Source organism: Narcine bancroftii, chromosome 9 (genome assembly GCF_036971445.1).
Source record: "Narcine bancroftii isolate sNarBan1 chromosome 9, sNarBan1.hap1, whole genome shotgun sequence".
NCBI lineage: Eukaryota > Metazoa > Chordata > Chondrichthyes > Torpediniformes > Narcinidae > Narcine > Narcine bancroftii.
In genome coordinates, this window is record NC_091477.1 from 30,945,703 (window position 1) to 30,964,581 (window position 18,879).

Sequence of the window (18,879 nt, forward strand, 5' to 3'; positions counted from 1 at the left end):
ATATTGTTGTGCAAATTTCTTATCTGAAAGAAGCAGGAGCTGATTTCAGTGGTGACATTCAAAAGGGGAAAAGGAAGCTATGGGGAAATAGTAGGGCTAGAAGTTAATTGAATAGCACTTTTAAATAGCTACACATGCAGATTAAATCAGCCTCCTGGAGCGTTACTATTTTATGACATAGGATTTTTCAAAATTTTGCGCAGCAGTTTCTAACACAGTAAATTTATCCTCCTGGCTGAAGCAATTCACATTGTTGTTCTTTTCCACTGTCATAATTTAAGTAGAGCAAAATGATGTAATCAAAGCAATCCTGTCTCTGGGATTCTCACCAAAGTTGACGATTAATGTTTTTGAGAAAATACAAATGCTAGAAGAACTCAGCAGGTCTCGCAGCGTCCACAGGTGGTAAAAATGTATAACCAATATTTTGGGCCTGAGCCCTTCAAGTAAAAAGTAGGCAGGGATCTGAATTAAAAGGCTGGGGAGAAGGAAAGAAAGGACAAGGGGAGGAGCACAGACCTACAGAGAAAATGTGATAATTGGACTACAAATAAGTGATGATTCTGCCTTGCCCATAAGAAAAAGAATCTAAGGGTGGTATGTGATGTCATGTATGTACTCTGACAATAAATCTGTATTCTGGATAGGACAGGAGAGGATAGTTGAGTATTGGTAGGGGAGTGTGACTGAATGCAGATCAGGAGGAAAGGAGGCAGGGAATCGGAAAGAGAGAGAGCTAGAAGTTTGTGCTCTTTTTCTCCAACTGAGTTGATCTGCCTTGTCATCTGGTTCCTATATTATGAAATGAATTTTGCATTTTTCACCATCTAATGAAAATTAGTATATTGACATATGCATAGTACTTTTTTTTTTGCCACATGCACACACCAGGGGGAAAAAAAGAGCAACTAAAAGAAAATCACAAAATAACGTACAGGATTGAATTAGAGACAATAATTTAAAAAAAAATCATTTATCCTAATGTAAAAATGTGACTACAATAGTGCAGACCATCATTTTGTGGTATCAGAAGCCTGAGTGGTATATAACAAGGAAGGTTCAAGAGCATTGTAGCTGTTGGAATGAAGTTGTTCTTGAACCAAGAGATGCTGGTCTTCAGGCTTTTGTACCTTCTACCAGAAGGAGCCAGTGAGAGGAGGTTGTGTCCAGGGTTTTTCTGGGGGTCTTTTATGATGTTGGCTGCCTTCTTGAGCTCGTGCCTCACATTGATTGGAGAGAGGTACCCGTGTGTTTATCTTGGAGACTCATGCAACTAACCAGTACATTGTTTACAGTGTATCTGTAGAAATTTGATGGAATATTTGATGACATGCTACCCAATCTGCGATCCTTTAGAAACTGGAGGTGTTGGTGTGTCATCTTCATCGATGCCTTGATGTGCCGACTGCAGTAGAGTCTTCTGAAATAAGACTCTGTTTCTGGAATGTTCAAACCCTCTCCACCTCCATCCTGTCAATGCTGACAGGTGTTTGGTCACCTGGGCTCTCCTTCCTAAAATCCAAAATAAGGCCTTGGATATTGAGAGCAAGATTGTTCTGGCACCATCCGACCAAATTCTCAGTCTTGATTCTATATTCTGACATTGTTTCCAGTTATTCTGTTAACAAGACTGGTGTTGTCAGTGAATTTGTACGTTGAATTGGTGTGTACTTGGCTATGTAGTTAGGATTGTGCTGGGGGTAGATTAAGGGGCGAAGCCTGTTGTCTTGGGGTACCCTGTGTGGATGGTCATCAAAGGAGGGATGATGTTGCTGGGCTCTCCTGATGAGCAAATCAAGGATCTAGTTGTAGAGGGACATGGAGTCCCAGATCCTTTGGTCATAAGGAGTAAGCTTCGTGCATAAGGGTTAACCTGTGCTTGATTCTTCAGTATTTGAACTTGGTCTTCTGATTCAAGGCATATGATCAAAGATCATTTTTAATCAGTAAAGGAAATTCAGAATTCAATTAAAATGAGTATAGGTCAAGACTACATTAAAGGCGAGGAGCTTTGTTGCAGTGCCATCTCGTTGTTGAGAACATACCTTCAACTTCTGAACTTTCACATCTAATCAAGGGATGTTCTAAAATAAGTAGAGTTGACAGACAGGATACACTTCACACCCAACGCCTCAGCATTGTTCCAGGCTCATTTTCATTGCAAAGGCAAATGAGGTAAAGTGGTTTGCTTTATTTTTGTTTTTACAATAATTTAGTTTTAGTTAAATTACATTAGTTGAATGTTTTTTAAGTGAATTAAGTTTTGGAAGAATTTAAATTTTTATCCCAACTGTTTATATAAAAAAATAATCAAACCACACCAGGTGCTGAGAATCTGGCCTTATTTCTGATGGATTAAATGTTATAAAAGAAAACTGAAGGTGAGTTAAAATGATGATTTGAAGAATTGTCTCTCTTGAGGCTTTCATTAACCACTTGAAAGGAATAAAGGAGATGTAATAATTGAAATATTTTGAGTAATGGTTACACGCATGATGTATTTAATAAATGCTGAAAGACAAATTTTGCAGTCAGAAAAAAGACCAAGTATACAGTGGGTAATATGATTGAATGGGCAGGTGTAACTTCACAAGCTGGTTGAATACTACATTATACATCCTGAAATGTAGGATGCATGGGCTGTTCACTTCTAAAATGGAAAGGGCAACATGCTGATCAAGGACTGCACTCAGTGCGCCAAGCTGATGTGGAATAGGAAGGTGAAATGAAAATGGATTAACCTTGGGAAGAAATGGGGATTTTTTTTTTCTCTGCAGTGTTTTTTAAATGTCTGTCTGTAGTTTTCAGGTAGTTTTAGACTTTCCTGATTACTTGTATGAGAGTAGCTGGAAAAGAGTGAGCCTTGAAATTGGCTGAATTCCAGTTTTAAATATGCCGTTTACCACTTGTAGAAACTAGTCAGCTGTTCTTTGCCATGAGAATCCTGCTGTGTTGCTGGAAGGTTATTGGCTAGTTGGACAGATTCCCAATAAAGTAACTCTGAAGGGGACCTGGGGAGGAAAGAATAAAAAGTCAAGATAAACATGAGGTCAGTTTGAAAATTTGTTTTTGTAGCTTGTATTCCATTTCAGTTAATAATCTTGAATAGGACATTGCAATGCATTATTAAAGTTTTCTTTGCTCCCCTATTTGGTAGCTGCTTTGATTCCCTCAATTACTCAAAATGTGCTGCTTGTAAAGCAAATGGTAGCTGAATTAATTTGCAAGCAGACTCTAAATGCTATAGTAATGCTACACAGGGATTGAAGTCGGTAACTTAAAACTGTAGAATGTGATATGGCTTATCTTTTTTAAAACAAAATTCCACGGGTGGGACTATGAGAACTAATTATTTTAATAAGGGTAAATTCCTTGTCTATGTACTTTAACTACGGTTATCTAAATTGATTTTGTCCCACAAACTTCATTTAAGGCATTTTATTTTACCTTTTAATGATTTGTAGCTATTTGCAATGGAGAATAAACAGTAGTTCAGTTTTGGCGAACTACTAAAGTGACGTTTGAATACAGGAAACATCTGTTTGATGGGATATGGATAGAGAATTAAGTATTTAAAAGGTATTTAACATCTACATAATAGAAATTGTTTTCACCTGGGAACCATTAACTGAGTAGTTTTATATTTATGGGATTGGCAACTGATTTTGAGTGCTCAGTTGTTTGTTTTAAATAATTCAATTGAAAATTTAATGCTTAAATAACACAACCACATGCTGCCTGCACCTTTGAGTGGGTATTGCACCATACTTCTATAACATGGACATTTTAGTTTTGTAAAATTCTGATTTTATGTGCAAAGTAATATTTGAAGAAAACAAACTGATAAAAGTGAAATGCAAACTTGCAGAACTGACAGCCAAGTGACTTTGTGTTTTCAGTTGTAATGACAGCAACAGTGGGTGGAAGCCATTAATGTAGAAAACAATTTTGAGATTTATTTTAAAAAAATTACCATAATATTTCATCAGATTTGCTACTCCACCTTTGGTTTAATATTTGGCTATTAATAGCCTTTTGTATAGGATTATGTCCATCCTAATATTTGAGCAGGTAACTATTATAGACAGATGGGCAATTTGAGTCAAACCTCCCTTTGCATGATGGTGTTTATTTTTCCACCCTTTCAATGCCCCCTCCACAAGGATCACTTTGAGCAGGGTCACAGTTGATGCAGATTGGAGATGACTTCTACCACTTCTGGGTAACAAACCATCTTAGTGTTACAGACCAGTTATCTTACAAGAGGCTGTCAATGTAGGTAGAAATTAAATAATTTCCATTTATGGAGGTAATAAATTTTCTCTGATTTCACGCAAATAATTATTGCAAAAATAGAACATCTTACTGAAGAGAATGTAACTGCAAGAATTACTGATACAAGCTAAATTTCATATAGCTTAAAAAATTAAATTTCTATCTTTTTGAAAATGCAACACTGAATTTCTCAATTTGTTGATAATTTGAATCACTTGAATGCAGTGAGAAACATATTCATTAGAGAACTCAGTGAGTGATGATATTTCTGAATGCTGGAGTAAAACATTTCAGAAACTAAATTTAACATGTAATTGTTATCTCCGATAGAAAAATTCTTAAAAAAAAATTTCTTCTGTTGATGTCTACAGAACTGTAACTATTATTTATTGTGTATGGCAAATGACAAGACAATTTTTTTCCCCAGAATTATCATCCTACAAAATAGTCCATTAAAATATTAGCAGTTGTATGCGGCAAATACATTAAACAATAATATTCAATCAATTTCATGTTAAAATTGTAATTTGTAGCATGTAGCTAATTCAAAATGAACATGCCAAGATTCTTTTCAAAGGTGAATGATTTGTAGAGCTGGGAAGCAGATTTTTTTAAAATACTGCTGTTACCTAAATATTACCTGTTAAATGAGAGATTGTTCTTTGCAACGTGTTTCATTACTTCATTGTTTGATAAAATTATCTAATATATACATTTGAAAGCTCAATTCTCACTTTTACTGCCTTATCAAAATTTACTCTCATGGCAGGTACTTCTAGAAATTTCTATGAAAGCTAGCTGCTTGAGTTTTGTGATAACACTAAAAATAAACAGCTATTCTACAGTTGATCTCCCTTGAGTCTGACTCCAGCTAATGGTTTTTTCCATCACTGCATTTGGGTCTCAGTAGAGTTGCCAAATATTGTATACTTGCACGAAGTTAGCCAATATGCAATGTGGGTCCTTTTATTTTTTTGCTGCTGTAGTTCAATTTGTTGCTTTTCCCCTCCAATCTGTTAAGGGCTGGGGAGAGGAGAGAGGCAGTGTTAAAACTGGAGGCTCTTTCCATTGTTGTGGAGCTGTAACGCATGGGGTAGGTTTAAAATTTGTCCTGATAATCTCCATGTCACAAGTTCAATAAAGTTTATTGATTTTTAAGAGGAAAAAGTTTGTATTTTTTTCCCATACATACAACTCGTCACAGATCCAAATATGATATTGAAGGAGATGTACAAGCTGGACGTAGGAGGTAGAATTTGTATGTGAAAAGCCATTGTTTTCATTCTCCCTGTTTTTACAAAGGTATGGTCAAGTAAAAAGTTGGGGTGACAACCAGTGATATATCCAAGCTACATTGATAAAGGAACTAAGGGTGTATCTATTTTTGCTGGAAAAAGAATTGTTTTGAAATGAAGCGAATGGACACTTTTAATAGTTCTGAAATTAACAATTTAAATTAGATCCTTTATTTTGACTGATCACTGAAGACCCTAAATCTGAATGGTGGATCAGTTCACAAACTTTCAGGTGCTTGCCAGCACTCTGTGTGAGCGTTTTGGACAGAACTCTAAATGGCCATTTTGCTCTTCAGTTTAATATTGTTGATGATCTTTTTAGATTGGTAGCAGGTTAAAGCATTTGGAGCATGCCAGAAAGGGGTGTTTTAATGCTGCTTTCTTTCATGTTCAAGCAAAGAAAACAAAATTAACTGTAGACCGATTAAAATGAAATTGAATTGCTGAAAATGCAAAGGATCTTGGGTGGTCCACAAAGAGGCAAAAGGTTTTGACAGAAAAATACTCTAGAACTGGTTTCATTAATCTGAAAGATTTCCCTTCTTTTTTTCCAGTATTTTTCAAAAGATAATTAAATTGAGATTTGGAACTTGGACTTGAGGCAGATGTAATTTCCAGTTTCAAAATAGTAAGAAAATTAACTTGCATTTTATTTTTTTTTCCACAGAAGTCTGTGGTTTACCTTTTTTTACATCCTCCCTAAACATGTGATTTATATTCTAAACTGCCCCACCTCACAACACTTCTGCATTCACCTGTTTTGGATTATATGAGAGCCTTAGAATGGGGAAGCCACACTTTTAAAAAAGAAATGGCGATTAAGCATGGTTTTGAAAGTTTATTTGATCCATTCCAAAATCCTATAAAAGTTTGACTTCTTGAAGGGATGCGAAGTCTTTGGGGATTTGAACAGTTTGAATACTGGACGTTCTCTAAAGAAAGGCATTCCATCTATTTTGGAGTTTAATTTTAATTATTCATGGTGTACAAGTTTTTTGTGTGGCTCAAATTTTGATATTATTTGTTTAAATTGCAAGCCTGGTGATTTGATAGCACACAATTTTCAGGAAGGGTTGGTCCATTTTCATGCAATGTTGAATGATTGCCAAAGAGTATTGAGAAAGAAATTCTTGAACTTTGACACGATCTTTTGTGTGGCTAAATAAAATAAAAGGAATGTTCAAGAAGCTACATATTTTAAAATTCTAAAAATGAAATCTGTTCAATGTTTTACAATTTTAAAAAAAATAAGCTGACAAAGTAGACTTAGTTTTGTAATTAAAAGTCTAAAATGTGCCTTCCTGTTGTGCAAGTGAGAAATGTAGTTTGTATTTCAACAAAGGTTTTTTTTAGGATCAATCTTCCTTGTCTATCGGAGTTGTTCTGCAAGAAGATTTTAAACATCAATGTTTATTTAATTCACCTTTTTTCTTTGCACACTCAGTAAGTGCTTAAGCAGTTGATGGTGTATATTTATACATTTAGACCTATTATAGTTTGCATTTTATAGGAAGAAATTTCCATACTGTTTAAAGAAAATGGCAACCAATAGATTGCAATATTGACTGACCACTTTATTAATGTCTACATTAATTACTACATTAGTTTAAGGGATTTGTTTGATATGTTTTGTACCATATCATAAACACCATATATGAAACGGGAATAATCTTTTGGAGCTCTTTTGTTCTGTTGTAATTGTTTGAAACATTTATCTAATTTGAGAACATGTGTGAGACTCGCTAAAAATGCAATAATTAGAGCCAAATTGGGGTTTTCAGGGTCTGAAATTGGAATTTGTAGCTTTAGTAATTTGTGCATTTTTAGATGTCAAAATATCATTCTGTGCTTCCCAAGCATGTTTTGTTTTTAAAAAAAGTTCTGCTAAAAGATTATAAAATCCAATAAAAGCACAAAACTGCTGGAAGAACTCAGCAGGTCGAGCAGTGTCCATAGGAAGTAAAGAAGCAAAGATGTGTAGCTAATATTTCTGGCCTGAGCCATTCTTCTAGGTATGAGCAAAAAGCAGGCAGGTGCCTGAATTAAAAAGGCTGGGGAAAACCGGGAAGGGCATGTTTCTTCCCCCATACTCCACCCCCTCCCCGTCTCTCTTATCCTTTTCTCTCGCTCTGTCTTTTGGCCATTTCATGTCTGGCCTTTGCCTGGAGGCCAGCTATGAGCAGATTTAAAACTTAAAACTTACATTTCAGACAGCACCTCTAAAAGCATTCCATATCAAGAGGTGCATCGTAGCGTCCTCTGGATCCAATGGAGATGGGGCGACTGGTGCCATAGCGCCACCTGTCATAAATAAGCAGCAGAGCAATGGCCGTCTTCCCCCCCACACTGCTGGAACCACTCTGTTTCCCAGAACAGTCACGGGGGATTATGGGTATGGAAAACAGCCACAGCTCTGCCACATTTTGAGCCGAAGGATCCTGGTGAGGCTGCCACAGCCCATGCTGGTGCCCCCGCCGGCCCATGCTGATAGCTTCCGCCCACCGCTCCTGCCTTGAGGGGGCCATGGAGGGAGAGGGGTGAGCCGGGAGATGGATTGCGGGCTGACAGCATCATCAACCCACCCCTAACCAGCAGCTTGCTGTGGCTGTACATTCAGGTCAGGTGGTGGAGCGCTCTGCCAATAATCCTTCCCTGAGAAGGGTTGGAGTCGATGCCTCGCAGCCGGCCATGGCATATTCAGAAAGGTTATTCTTTAGGTGTAAGGGCGAAGAACCTACACCTTTACAGATTGGTGTTTTCCCTGCTTGAAAGTGCCTTTTGTCTCTCTCTCTCCCTTTCCCTCTATCTTCTTTCCTCTAGCTCTGCATTTATAGAGTCACCCCCTCCCCATTCAATTCTTACCTTTCCTGCCCTCCTATTCATGTCCAATTATCTCCTTTTCTCTGTTGGCCTGCACTTCATTCTCAGTCTTTTTAGTCCTGTGTTTGCCTGCCTTTTTACTCATATTTTGAAGATGGGTTTAGGGTGAGTGTTCATGGGGTGAATGTGCATGGTGACCCCTCGATCACCAAGACCAGAAGAAGTGCTTGTGCTCTCCAAAATGGGCTTCGAGGAGGGAATTGGAAATTGGATTAAACAGCCATCCGTAGCACAGTCCAATGGGTGGGAAACCAAAAGCTTTTCCCATCAAGTCTGGAATTGGGCAGGGTTGCCTGCTCTCTTCATTCTTATTTGTGTGCTGCATACAGCCTTTGCTAAATCCATCAGGAAGAATGAGGGCATAAGATGAGTGACGTAACAAGGCATGTATCCCTATATACGTGGATGATGATGCCGTCTTCTATTCAGACACTGATCAGCATCTGCAGCCATTTTGAGTCTACATCCGGCGCCAGGGAAGAGCAAGGCAAATCTGGTCTGACTAGTCCACCATCTTCTTCACAGTTAGATTTGACTACCTGAAGGCTTGCACAAAGAATGGTTGGAGTGATCACAAAAGTCCACCAGAAATTGGGTCTGAATGGATATGATACTCTTTCTCAAAAACAGGGAAAAATCTAATCATCAGGTGCAATGTGCTCTCAGTACTGGGCCCATCCTTCACCCTGGTGGTCACCAGAGCAGTCTTCCAGTTAATAAGGAGATCAAAGATGGAAAGAAACTGATGGATCACTATGTCCAAGTCATCAGAGAATGGCCCTCATCTTGATAATCACCTGTTAGTGTGGCTGCTTCAGGCTGTGCATGGAACCAAAGTACAAGGGCACCAAGGGCTGGTATGTGCTAAGGATCTAGCTCTCCCAGCTGCTGCGAAGGATGAACCTGGCCCCATTGTTGCACAATAGTCCCCACAGAATATCCTGGAGGCACTGAGTCGCAAGGACTCGATGGAGACGGTGGGGTGATTCCCAGAGCGGATTTGGTCATTTGGCAGAATCATTTGGCCTGGCCTGTGGTGAGAGAAGCCCTCCCGGACAGATCCTTCTTGCACAACAGGAACATCACCCACAATGCACATTGTCCCTAAGATGACTGCAGTGGTATGGAGATAGTCACCCACCTCTTTGCAGAATCCAGATTGGTGAAAAATGTGTGGAAAGAATGCAAGAGTCCTTGCCACGCATCATCCCCAGCAGCCGTGATAGAGGGCTCTCTGATTTATGGGCTATTCCTGGGGACACACAGAGTCAGGCATCCAGAACTGGTGGAAGATCATCAACTCGGTGAAAGACAAACTCTGCACAAAACCTCTTGGTCTTTCAGCACATGGATCTATCAGTGAGGGAATGCTGCTGAGGGACTTGGAGGCTTGACACAGCCAGCATGAGGGTGCTGTGGGGAAGGTCCATGGTCCAGAGACCTTCCATTACCAAGCTTTGAGGGGCTGAAACCGAGGAGCAGCCCCTCAAACAACAGAGCGATGGAGACAATAGGAGCTGGAGTAGGCCCTTCGGCCCGTCGAGCCAGCACCGCCATTTTACAGATCATGGCTGATCACTACTATCAGTAGCCCTTTCCAGCCTTATCCCCATAACCCTTAACTCCTTTGCCCAGAAGTAATGACAAGGTGACACAGTGGTGGCAATGGTGTGAATAGAAATGTATTTAACAATGTACAGTGCTAGGAATGCATGGATACAGAACTAAGGATGGGAAGAGAGTGAAGGATATTTGTATTGTGAATAGTCTATTTTTCTTTTTTTTTAATACCTTTACCCCCTTTGGACACTGAGGCTGCTGAGTTCCAGTGTTTGTGTTTTTACTACAATTATAGAACCTGCAGATTTTGTGTTTCACACATAAAATCCAATAATGCCTGTTCAAGATAGTATACCATTGGGTTTCCTCCTGTTATGCGATTTTTGTTTCATAGCTAGCAGTCAATTTCTTTTTGCCGTCATGTTTCTTTTTGGCTCTAAACTTGGGAGCAACCATTAAAGGGTTGCTACAAAGTGAATAACAATTTTCCAGCCAATCTGAGTTATTGCCAAGGAATGAGTGGACTCCAGGATGCAGAAGAGCCAGTTCATTTGCCAGGGATGTAGTTGTACAAACCTGAGTGGACTCTTTAAATACCCTTACTTTAGCCCCTTTGACACTGCCGATTCTTTGTGGGTTAACCAGAGTGTTGGCAGATGCCCAAATAATTTAAACCCCATTCAGGCACAAAAATCACCTCAAAACCTGCCCAAAAATAATGGGGGAGAGGGTGCTAAAATGAATGTGGTTGGTGCCAGGAAAGGGCTGGGGGGTTCTGCTGTGACATGCCACTCCGGTTTGCAGCAAGAGTGTTACTCATAATCCCCCACACAACTGGAAGCACTCTGCCAGTACCAGAGTGGTTCCAGCAGCATGGGAGATTATGGGTAAGAAAGACGGCCAATGAACCCACATTGAGCCAGCATGCACACAAGCGCTGACATCGCCAGTTTAACTGGGTGAGCCATTTGCCCTTTCAAATCGCTGGAGGAGAACACCCCGGTAAGTTTTACCAGGTTCCCAGACCACCTCCAAGGCAGGTCTGAGACCCGGGTGGATTTTGACTGGGCTTGCCCAGTTTGGACCTTTTCAAATAGCCCGATCCTAGGGTCTTTAACCAAATAAATTGTCGGGTTAACCTTATTTTGAAAGGCAATTTGAACAAGCCTAATTGAGTGAGGACCGCTGTACGGAAAAGTAGCTTGTGCAGACATTCTCCTGCTGAGTGTTGATTAGAAAGTTGTTCCTGTAAAACCTGGCTGGAAAAGCTGTTAAATGTCACCTCTTTTCCAGCTGGCTCTCTCCAATGTGTTTAAATGCATTTCTCATCAGTTAAGCATAGAACCACTTGCATATTTGCCAGATTTCTTTTTGCACTGGCCTTTTAGAGGAAACATACTGAAACCAAGTGACGTTTGACTGGGATCCCAGTTTCAATCAGACTGGTTGAGATTTGTTCTGCAGAATTAATTTAGGTGAATTGCCTGTGACTATTGTGAAAGATGTTCTGAGATGTTACGAAGGCCAAACTGGTATAAAATGTTGATATAATTTAAATGAGATAAATTCTAGTTAAACAGAGGTAGGATACAAGAAAATATTGGATTAAAAATATTTATTTAAATGTTGGCATTAACTCTCCCAGAAACAAGGGCTAAATTCCTGTATAGCATGTTAACACCATTTTATTTTGTTCATTTTGTTTATTTACAAGTCAGGAGATATGATCAGCTGAATTGCAATGTAAACATGCTAGATGGTGAAGGCTTTTGAAACTACATAGACCTGGGAGGGCAAATACCTACAGTATTTTTCTTGACAGTACGAGTGCATTAAAATGTCTCATTGTGAGAATGGTCAATAAAACATAAAATCTCAATACTAATGATGGAGCTGGGGATTACCAACAGGACAAGCTTTCAGAGAGTCCCTCAAGCAACGTATTGCAAATATGGGCTCCATATTTAAAAAAAAAAACATAATTTACATAAAAAGTGTCTTCTCAAGTGGAAAACAGCTACTTAGTTCAGTATGCTGTCTCTCCATCCCTAAATCTGCATCTGATCTCCAAGAAATGACAATGCACTTCCTAGGAACAGCTAAAACGACTTGTATAAATTCATTTTGATACATAGTTAACCGCAAAATAGGTCAAATCGCTTCAATATTACAGAACAAAAATAATATCAGATCCCGTGGGAGTTTAACCCTAATTATTTTCAAAAAGTTCACTAACTCAAACCTAAAAGGTTTTACGCTCGGACACTTCCAAGTAGAATGCAAAAAGGAACTGACTTCCTGACCACATCTAAAGCATAAATCTGATAATGTTGGGTTCAATTAAAAAATTTTTTTTGAGGAGTTGAGTATAACGGAAGCAAACAAAAATTATATTGAACCAATCTATACCTAACATTTACTAACCTAAAATTTACCTAAGCAGAGAATTTGAGTGGTAGAATTTTCAAGAGATTTGATCAGATTTTGGTTTTGCATTGTTTTGGTTTTGCCTAATTTATGCCATATAGATAGATATCTGAAGAAAGCATGGCCTGTTTTGAGATGAAATATAAGTGTTTTCATTATTTTGTGGCATAAAATGTTGATTTGTAAATAAAAAGTTGGAATTTATATTTTGGTTTATTGTATACTGTAGCCTTCTAAGCTATCTCATTTATATTGTGCTTATTTTAATTTTGTAGTTGCTACTGATGGCAACAATTTGTGAACAGAGCTCTTATTTATGCTTTTTACATAGAATTTACTTTTTTTCCACCATAAGTGCGATAAGTAAAGAGGCGGGACTTACAAATACGTGCTATTCATTAGTCCGTTATTGCTGACCGCCTGCAATTCAGTTTAGACTGCATGTAGTCCGCAATATTGTCGAGGGGTGCTGCAGGTCAAATTTCGGAACGGGAATGAGTCATTCATTTCCATTTTGATCTTTTTACCTAGAATGTGTTTTGGGATTAATTTCCTGGAACGCAGTGGCTGTGTTTATATTTTTTTTAAATAATTGACTTTCTGACAAATTTGGCAGTTTTTGTCTTGGTCTTCTGGTGGAATGGCTTGGCATGTTTGCAAAATGCTCAAGTGATAAAGCAAGAGTACATTGTGTGTCTGAACCAGTTGATTCTGCGATGCATGTCACTTCTTGCAGATTTTGGGATGGTATTCATTGGAGAACTTCACAGATCAGACTGCATGAGTGAGAAAACCCATTTATCACCTTTCAAACTGCAGTGAGTGGCTGAGTTATTCTGTAATCTATTTGTCTTTCCTGAATTTTACTTAATTTTTCAGTTATATTCTATAAGAACAAGGTTTATATTTTAATTCACCAGTCAATTTTCCAACAAATTTTTATCATATATATATAGTCTGATGCAGTTTAATGTTTTGGGTTATAGTTGTTGAAAAGTGATGAAAAGATAAGCAAGGATTTCAGAAAAGCTGGATAAAAAAGAATTCACAATAAAATGTCAAGGAAAAAGTGAAGACAAAGTTGAGGAAGTTGTAGCTGAGAAAATGGACATTGAAGATATAGAAAAACAGTATTTTAATGGATCAATCAGCAAATAGAAAAGCAAGGAGGGAGCAGGGAGAAGTGCACTGTGGTAGATATTTTTTCTCTGGCCATTTGTGTCTGGGAAAACTTTTTGTGCCTTGAACATCAATATTCGTACCTTGCTGGAATGAAAATTGAAGATTCTGATGAGATTTGTAATCAAGTCTTTATAGAAACAAGTGGTCAGAAGCTTTGAAGAATTGGTGAAGCTAAGATTATACTTGAATAGGGAAAGTATTTGTCTATTTTAACTGGTTATCTTATGTTTTGTCTTTGCAATCTAAAGAAGCTAGTATTATAAACATTAAACTGGAAAAAAGTAGGTCTTAAAGAAGAATCCAGATAAATATAGGACTTCATCAGCTTCCGATGAATGTGGGATGCAAATAATATGCTTTTTAAAGCACTGGTTAGAAGAATGGCGACTTGGGGAATGGGTGGATATTGGCAGAAGTTGCAGAAAAGCATTTAGACCCCCAGAATGCGAGGAAGAATAAGTGCAGCAAATGAGAGAGGTGGTCAAGGTGCAGGAAAATCTTTCTGACAAGGTATTAGATGTATTTGAGGTTAACCTGTAGCATTGAGCAAATAAGTTGTACAAATAATTTAAGGAACAAATGCCTTCTCTGCCTTTTGAATTCTGAATATATTCAGTTTATAGGACAGTGTCCATGGAGTGAGAAGCAGAGTTAACAGTGAGAGAACATTGATCTAGCTCGCAGACCAGTTCACCCATACTCAGTGCGGTCAGTTGATTGTCAGATTGGGAATATTAGAGAAGATTGGAAAAATCAGTTGCTTTTCTTCTGATTATTTTTCTCTCTCCTGTTTTATGGCTTGTTTATCCTTTCAAGAAGCTGATTTTTTTTTGTACCCAAGTTGAATGGTTAGTGTAATGATGATGTTGTAGTTCCAGTGACCCTGGTTCCAATCTGGCACTGTTTCTCAGGAGTCTGCCCCGGATGCTCCGATTTCTCTCACTCTTTGAAATGTATGGGGTGTAATTAAGTGGCATGGGTGCAAATGGCTGGAATCTGCTTCTACTGTGCTATAAATATATATTTTTTAATTGAAATAAATTCTTGCCTCTTGGGTTACATCAGTTTAGGAAGACCCAGAAGGCAGAAATAGGTTTCTACAGTATATGAGATGATCTGAAATAGTGCATCCTAGTCACTGTTGAGTCTTTAAAATGCTGCATCAGAGCCCAGCTTAAGTCATAGGAAGGTTTGTCCATGGTCTGTTTCCTGTTTATTGCATTACACATATTAACAGTTTCCTGATTACTTATCACAGTGTTGAGGCACAATGCGTCTATCAATAGTTGGAAATTATGACTCGCACACTCATTTTGCAATTACCTCATAACACAAGAAAATAGGATCCATTTAGTCTTCCCCCACCATTCTTCAATACAGTGTTGTTGATCTATCCCAGGTTTGACTCTTGCAGTTACATTTAATCCTGAATTCTTCCAAAATGCAAAAATTGATCCACCTTCTGTTACTCTCTTAGGAACTAGTGATAAGATGACCCTCTCATCCCAACAATTAGCTGTGAAGTTCTGTACTGCCCCCCTTATTAGGATATCTTACTAAAATGACCAAAATTGTTCACATTATTCAAAGTACATAACAGCTCTACCAATAAACTGTATAATTCGAACCATACTTGATTTTAACCTCCTCAAATCTAGCAATAAAGACCAGTATGTCAATTGGGTCCTTCATTGCTGCCCTCGCATGCAATCTTTGTTTCCTTCCCATGTTATTAGATAAGTTGCTTTTTTTAAATTCCATCTAAAACAGCACTCCCAATTTGTACCCTAACGTTTACCTCCGTTTGATTACTATTGTACAATGTTTGCAATGTGTACATCTATAAAAATACACTTAAAGTCATTTACTTGGACATCTCTAACAGCATCTCCCAAGATCGCAACCCCTCCCAGCAAGAACATGTGGGTGCTAGCAGTTACAGGTTCTACTTCCAAGATGTGCACCATCCTAATTTTGCAAATTTAACACCATTTCTCAACTATTACTGGGTTCAATCCTATAGCCCCTCCCTTACCATACAGTGGGAGGACCTTCACCAGAAGGACAGCAAAAGTTTAAGGTTGGACGTGTTGGCATTTCCCAAGATTATTTGGAGATTGGTAATAAATACAGGCCTTGCCAAAAAAAACCTTCTTCCCAAAATATATATAACCCTTGGGCATGAGTTCTCTTTGGATTTTCCCTGACAAATCTATTTTGTGATCCCTTTTGCTCTTTTGATTTCTCTTAAGTGAGGTCCTGCCCATTTACTCAAGATGTTGACTTAATCCTGGCTCCTTCTACCTGACACGTGGCTCTTTCTTGTCCAGAGATGCTCTCTCATCATTTAGGATTCTCTACTCTTACCAGCCTTGCTCTTCACTCTTAACAGAGCAGGAAATCTTATGATCACACTTTTAAAAAGTATCCCTCTTGCCAGATGGTATTTCAATCCAAAAAAAATCCTCAATTATTCTGACTTGCAGTCTTCTGTGCGATAACTTTTTAAATCTGTGCTAACACAGTTAATACCTTAAACTCTTGAGCATTAGCTTTTTTTATGTGGTAACTCTTTGAATGTCTTTTAGGAATCCTAATACTGTACACTAATCCCTTGTTATCCATTGATTATGGATCTACAAAATCAGAAGGGGTGTGTGTGTATAACTGGGAACATTGGTGAGTTTGGAGAATTCTTCCAGAGTCCTCTGTTGCTATATTCCTTGACATGGTTTAGGTTTGATATCTTATGCTGACAAGTAGTGAAACATTAGTGGAGGACATGATGACTGGTTATGGCCCGAAACATCGACAATTATTTTTCTCTTACTGATGCTGTTTGACTTACTGGATTGCTCCAGCAAATTGTTATTTGCTTGGAGTTCAATATTAATAGTTGGTCTGCAACCAAAGGTCTGGGTTGGAAGTAAAAGGAGTTAAAAATGCTCTTGGGTTTAGAGTTCATGCTGGTATCTAAAGTGCTGGAATATTTTTTGACCAGAGTTCAACAAATACTTCAGAAAATCCTTTTTTTTATGCAGTCATACAATTGAAACATTATCTTTATTCATTGTACCAATCAGTTAAATACATCCACTTATATAACCAGTCACTAATGCCTCATCCACAAATATCAGTAGGAGAGGTGGTTGCATAAGGCCAGCTATTCAGTGTTCAGTCTTTAAAGAAGCCCACCACCTCTGGTGGTGTCCCAAGCTTCACTTCATCCCTCAGCATGTAATCCTGCTCCTTGAGATGTGCTGGTGGCATTCACTTGCAGACATCACCTTACACTGAAAGACCAATGGTTCGGGCAGACTGAAGTATCTTCCACCACTGGTTAACATTTGTGTCAGTTGTATCCTCAGGGAACAGCTTGAGCACAGTCCTGTGTACACCTAGTTGGGTTAAATTTTAGTTTCTTTGCTATCTCAACTGAAACATGTCAAATCAGTATCAGCCAGTTTTCTTGGTGCTGGTATAACATAGGATTGTCCTCTGCCTTTTCAAGGCATTGATTTTTGAATCGGAATGTTACAAGTTCAGTGTCTGACTGAGAAATGTAATCTTGCATTATGTCACAATCTCATTCCTTTAAATGCATTAATTGTGTCAACCGAATATGATGTGAAGAACAATTATCAGGCACCTTAGCAAAGTGATGGACTTTGGTACCACATTCTTTATGGCATGTAATGTTGTATTGAAGTTTAGTGTCAGATATGTTGCAAAACTAACTCCTTTTCATTCTTTGTTTTTTCAGAGCTCACCATTCCTCTGGCGGCTGTGATGAGAAGGTATTGTGGATAAATGCATTTTTGTAAATAATATTACACATATTCATATTTGGTTTTAAAAATCAAAATGGGCCTACTTCTACTCCTATATATTGTCAAATAATTTTTTTTACTGGTAAAGGTTCCTTTGGTTGCATATTCAACAAAAACTTCAATTTATTGCCATATTTAAAAATAGTAGCTTCACTGGAAATAGTCTTATATTCCTGTATTTTGTGTGAGGTGGGGAGGGGGAGTGTTTGTAAATCTTGGATTGAATAGAAGCACTATGTTGATATGAAAGGGCATGTCCTTTAAACCCATTAAAGTAATGTAAACTAGAATGTAGCTAAATGAGGTCAACACTTGAAAGCTGTGGAAACTACCTTCTAAATCAGTGTGATTTACAAAACACAGTTTAGCATTCATAAAAAATGTACGGCCCACCATGAAAATTACAAATTCTTGCTTTGCGAGGTACAGATTGCTTATTTTACCTGATTACCAGTTGCAGCACTCACTGATTGTACTCTGCTTGTTTACACACATCTTCATTCTGTTTAGTGTATGTTTAAAAGATTTTTTTTGGTCCACCCTGAGGGCAATTATGCCTGAGTGTTGGTTTTGGGAAGTAGGTGTTTCTGGCCAGGCCAATATTTATTACCATTCTTGAAATGATCTTGAGAAATGGTGGCAACATGCAATCTTAAATTTTCACTATGCTGGGGAAGATGCTTCTTGGTGTGTAGTTCTTCTGGGCTGTGGTAGGGGAGGGAGTTATAGGATTAAACCCAGTAATAGTGGAGAAATGCTGTTGCATTCCCAAGTTAGAATGATGGAGGTTAGCTCTGAAAGAGGAACCTGCAGCTGATAGTGCCCACATGTTCTTGGTGGGAGAGGTTGAGAGTTTGGAAAATATTGTTAGTATAAGTAAATAACTGTGCATTTTTATAATGGGCACTTTGCTTTTCATTGGTAACCAAATGGATGTGAATGTTAGGGTGGTAATCAGGTATGCTGCTTTCGCCCAAATGTTGTCAACCTCCCTGAGAGTTGTTGGAGCTCCACTCAACCAGGTAATATTTTTTTAATCCCATTCAAGATTCACCTTGAAGGTGGAGGGGTTTTGTGTCTTGTGATATAAGGCATCCTCCACAGGACTCCCAGATTCTGGAATTCTCGTTCAGTTATTTGTGTGGCTGAAAAAAAAATCTTGGGAATCTAATAAAAGCACAAAATGTTGGAAATGCTCAGCAGTTTGGGCCTCATCTGTTGAAAGCAAACCAGTTAATGAACAAGTCCTGCATTCTTTCATCTGTTCGCCTTGCTTAATTGCTCCCACTTATTTATTGACCAAATCACCTTGTTTACAGCTTATCCCCCATGGTCAATGAATTTTAACTTCACAATAAAAGATAATGGATGAAACATCTGAAAGTGATTTGTCCTGATGACAGGATGATTTACCATCAACAGTCATGATG

At 38.3% G+C, this 18,879-nt stretch overlaps 1 protein-coding gene across 4 annotated transcripts in view; it reads left to right on the forward strand.

The window, feature by feature from the left end:
- pdlim7 (PDZ and LIM domain 7) overlaps positions 1-18,879 on the forward strand; it is a 129,611-nt gene that overhangs the window by 32,189 nt on the left and 78,543 nt on the right. For all 4 annotated transcript variants that reach the window (XM_069898674.1, XM_069898676.1, XM_069898677.1 and 1 more), the window contains exon 3: positions 17,383-17,416. In XM_069898674.1, coding sequence (XP_069754775.1) covers positions 17,383-17,416 — 34 coding nt within the window. The remainder of the gene's footprint in view (positions 1-17,382; positions 17,417-18,879) is intronic.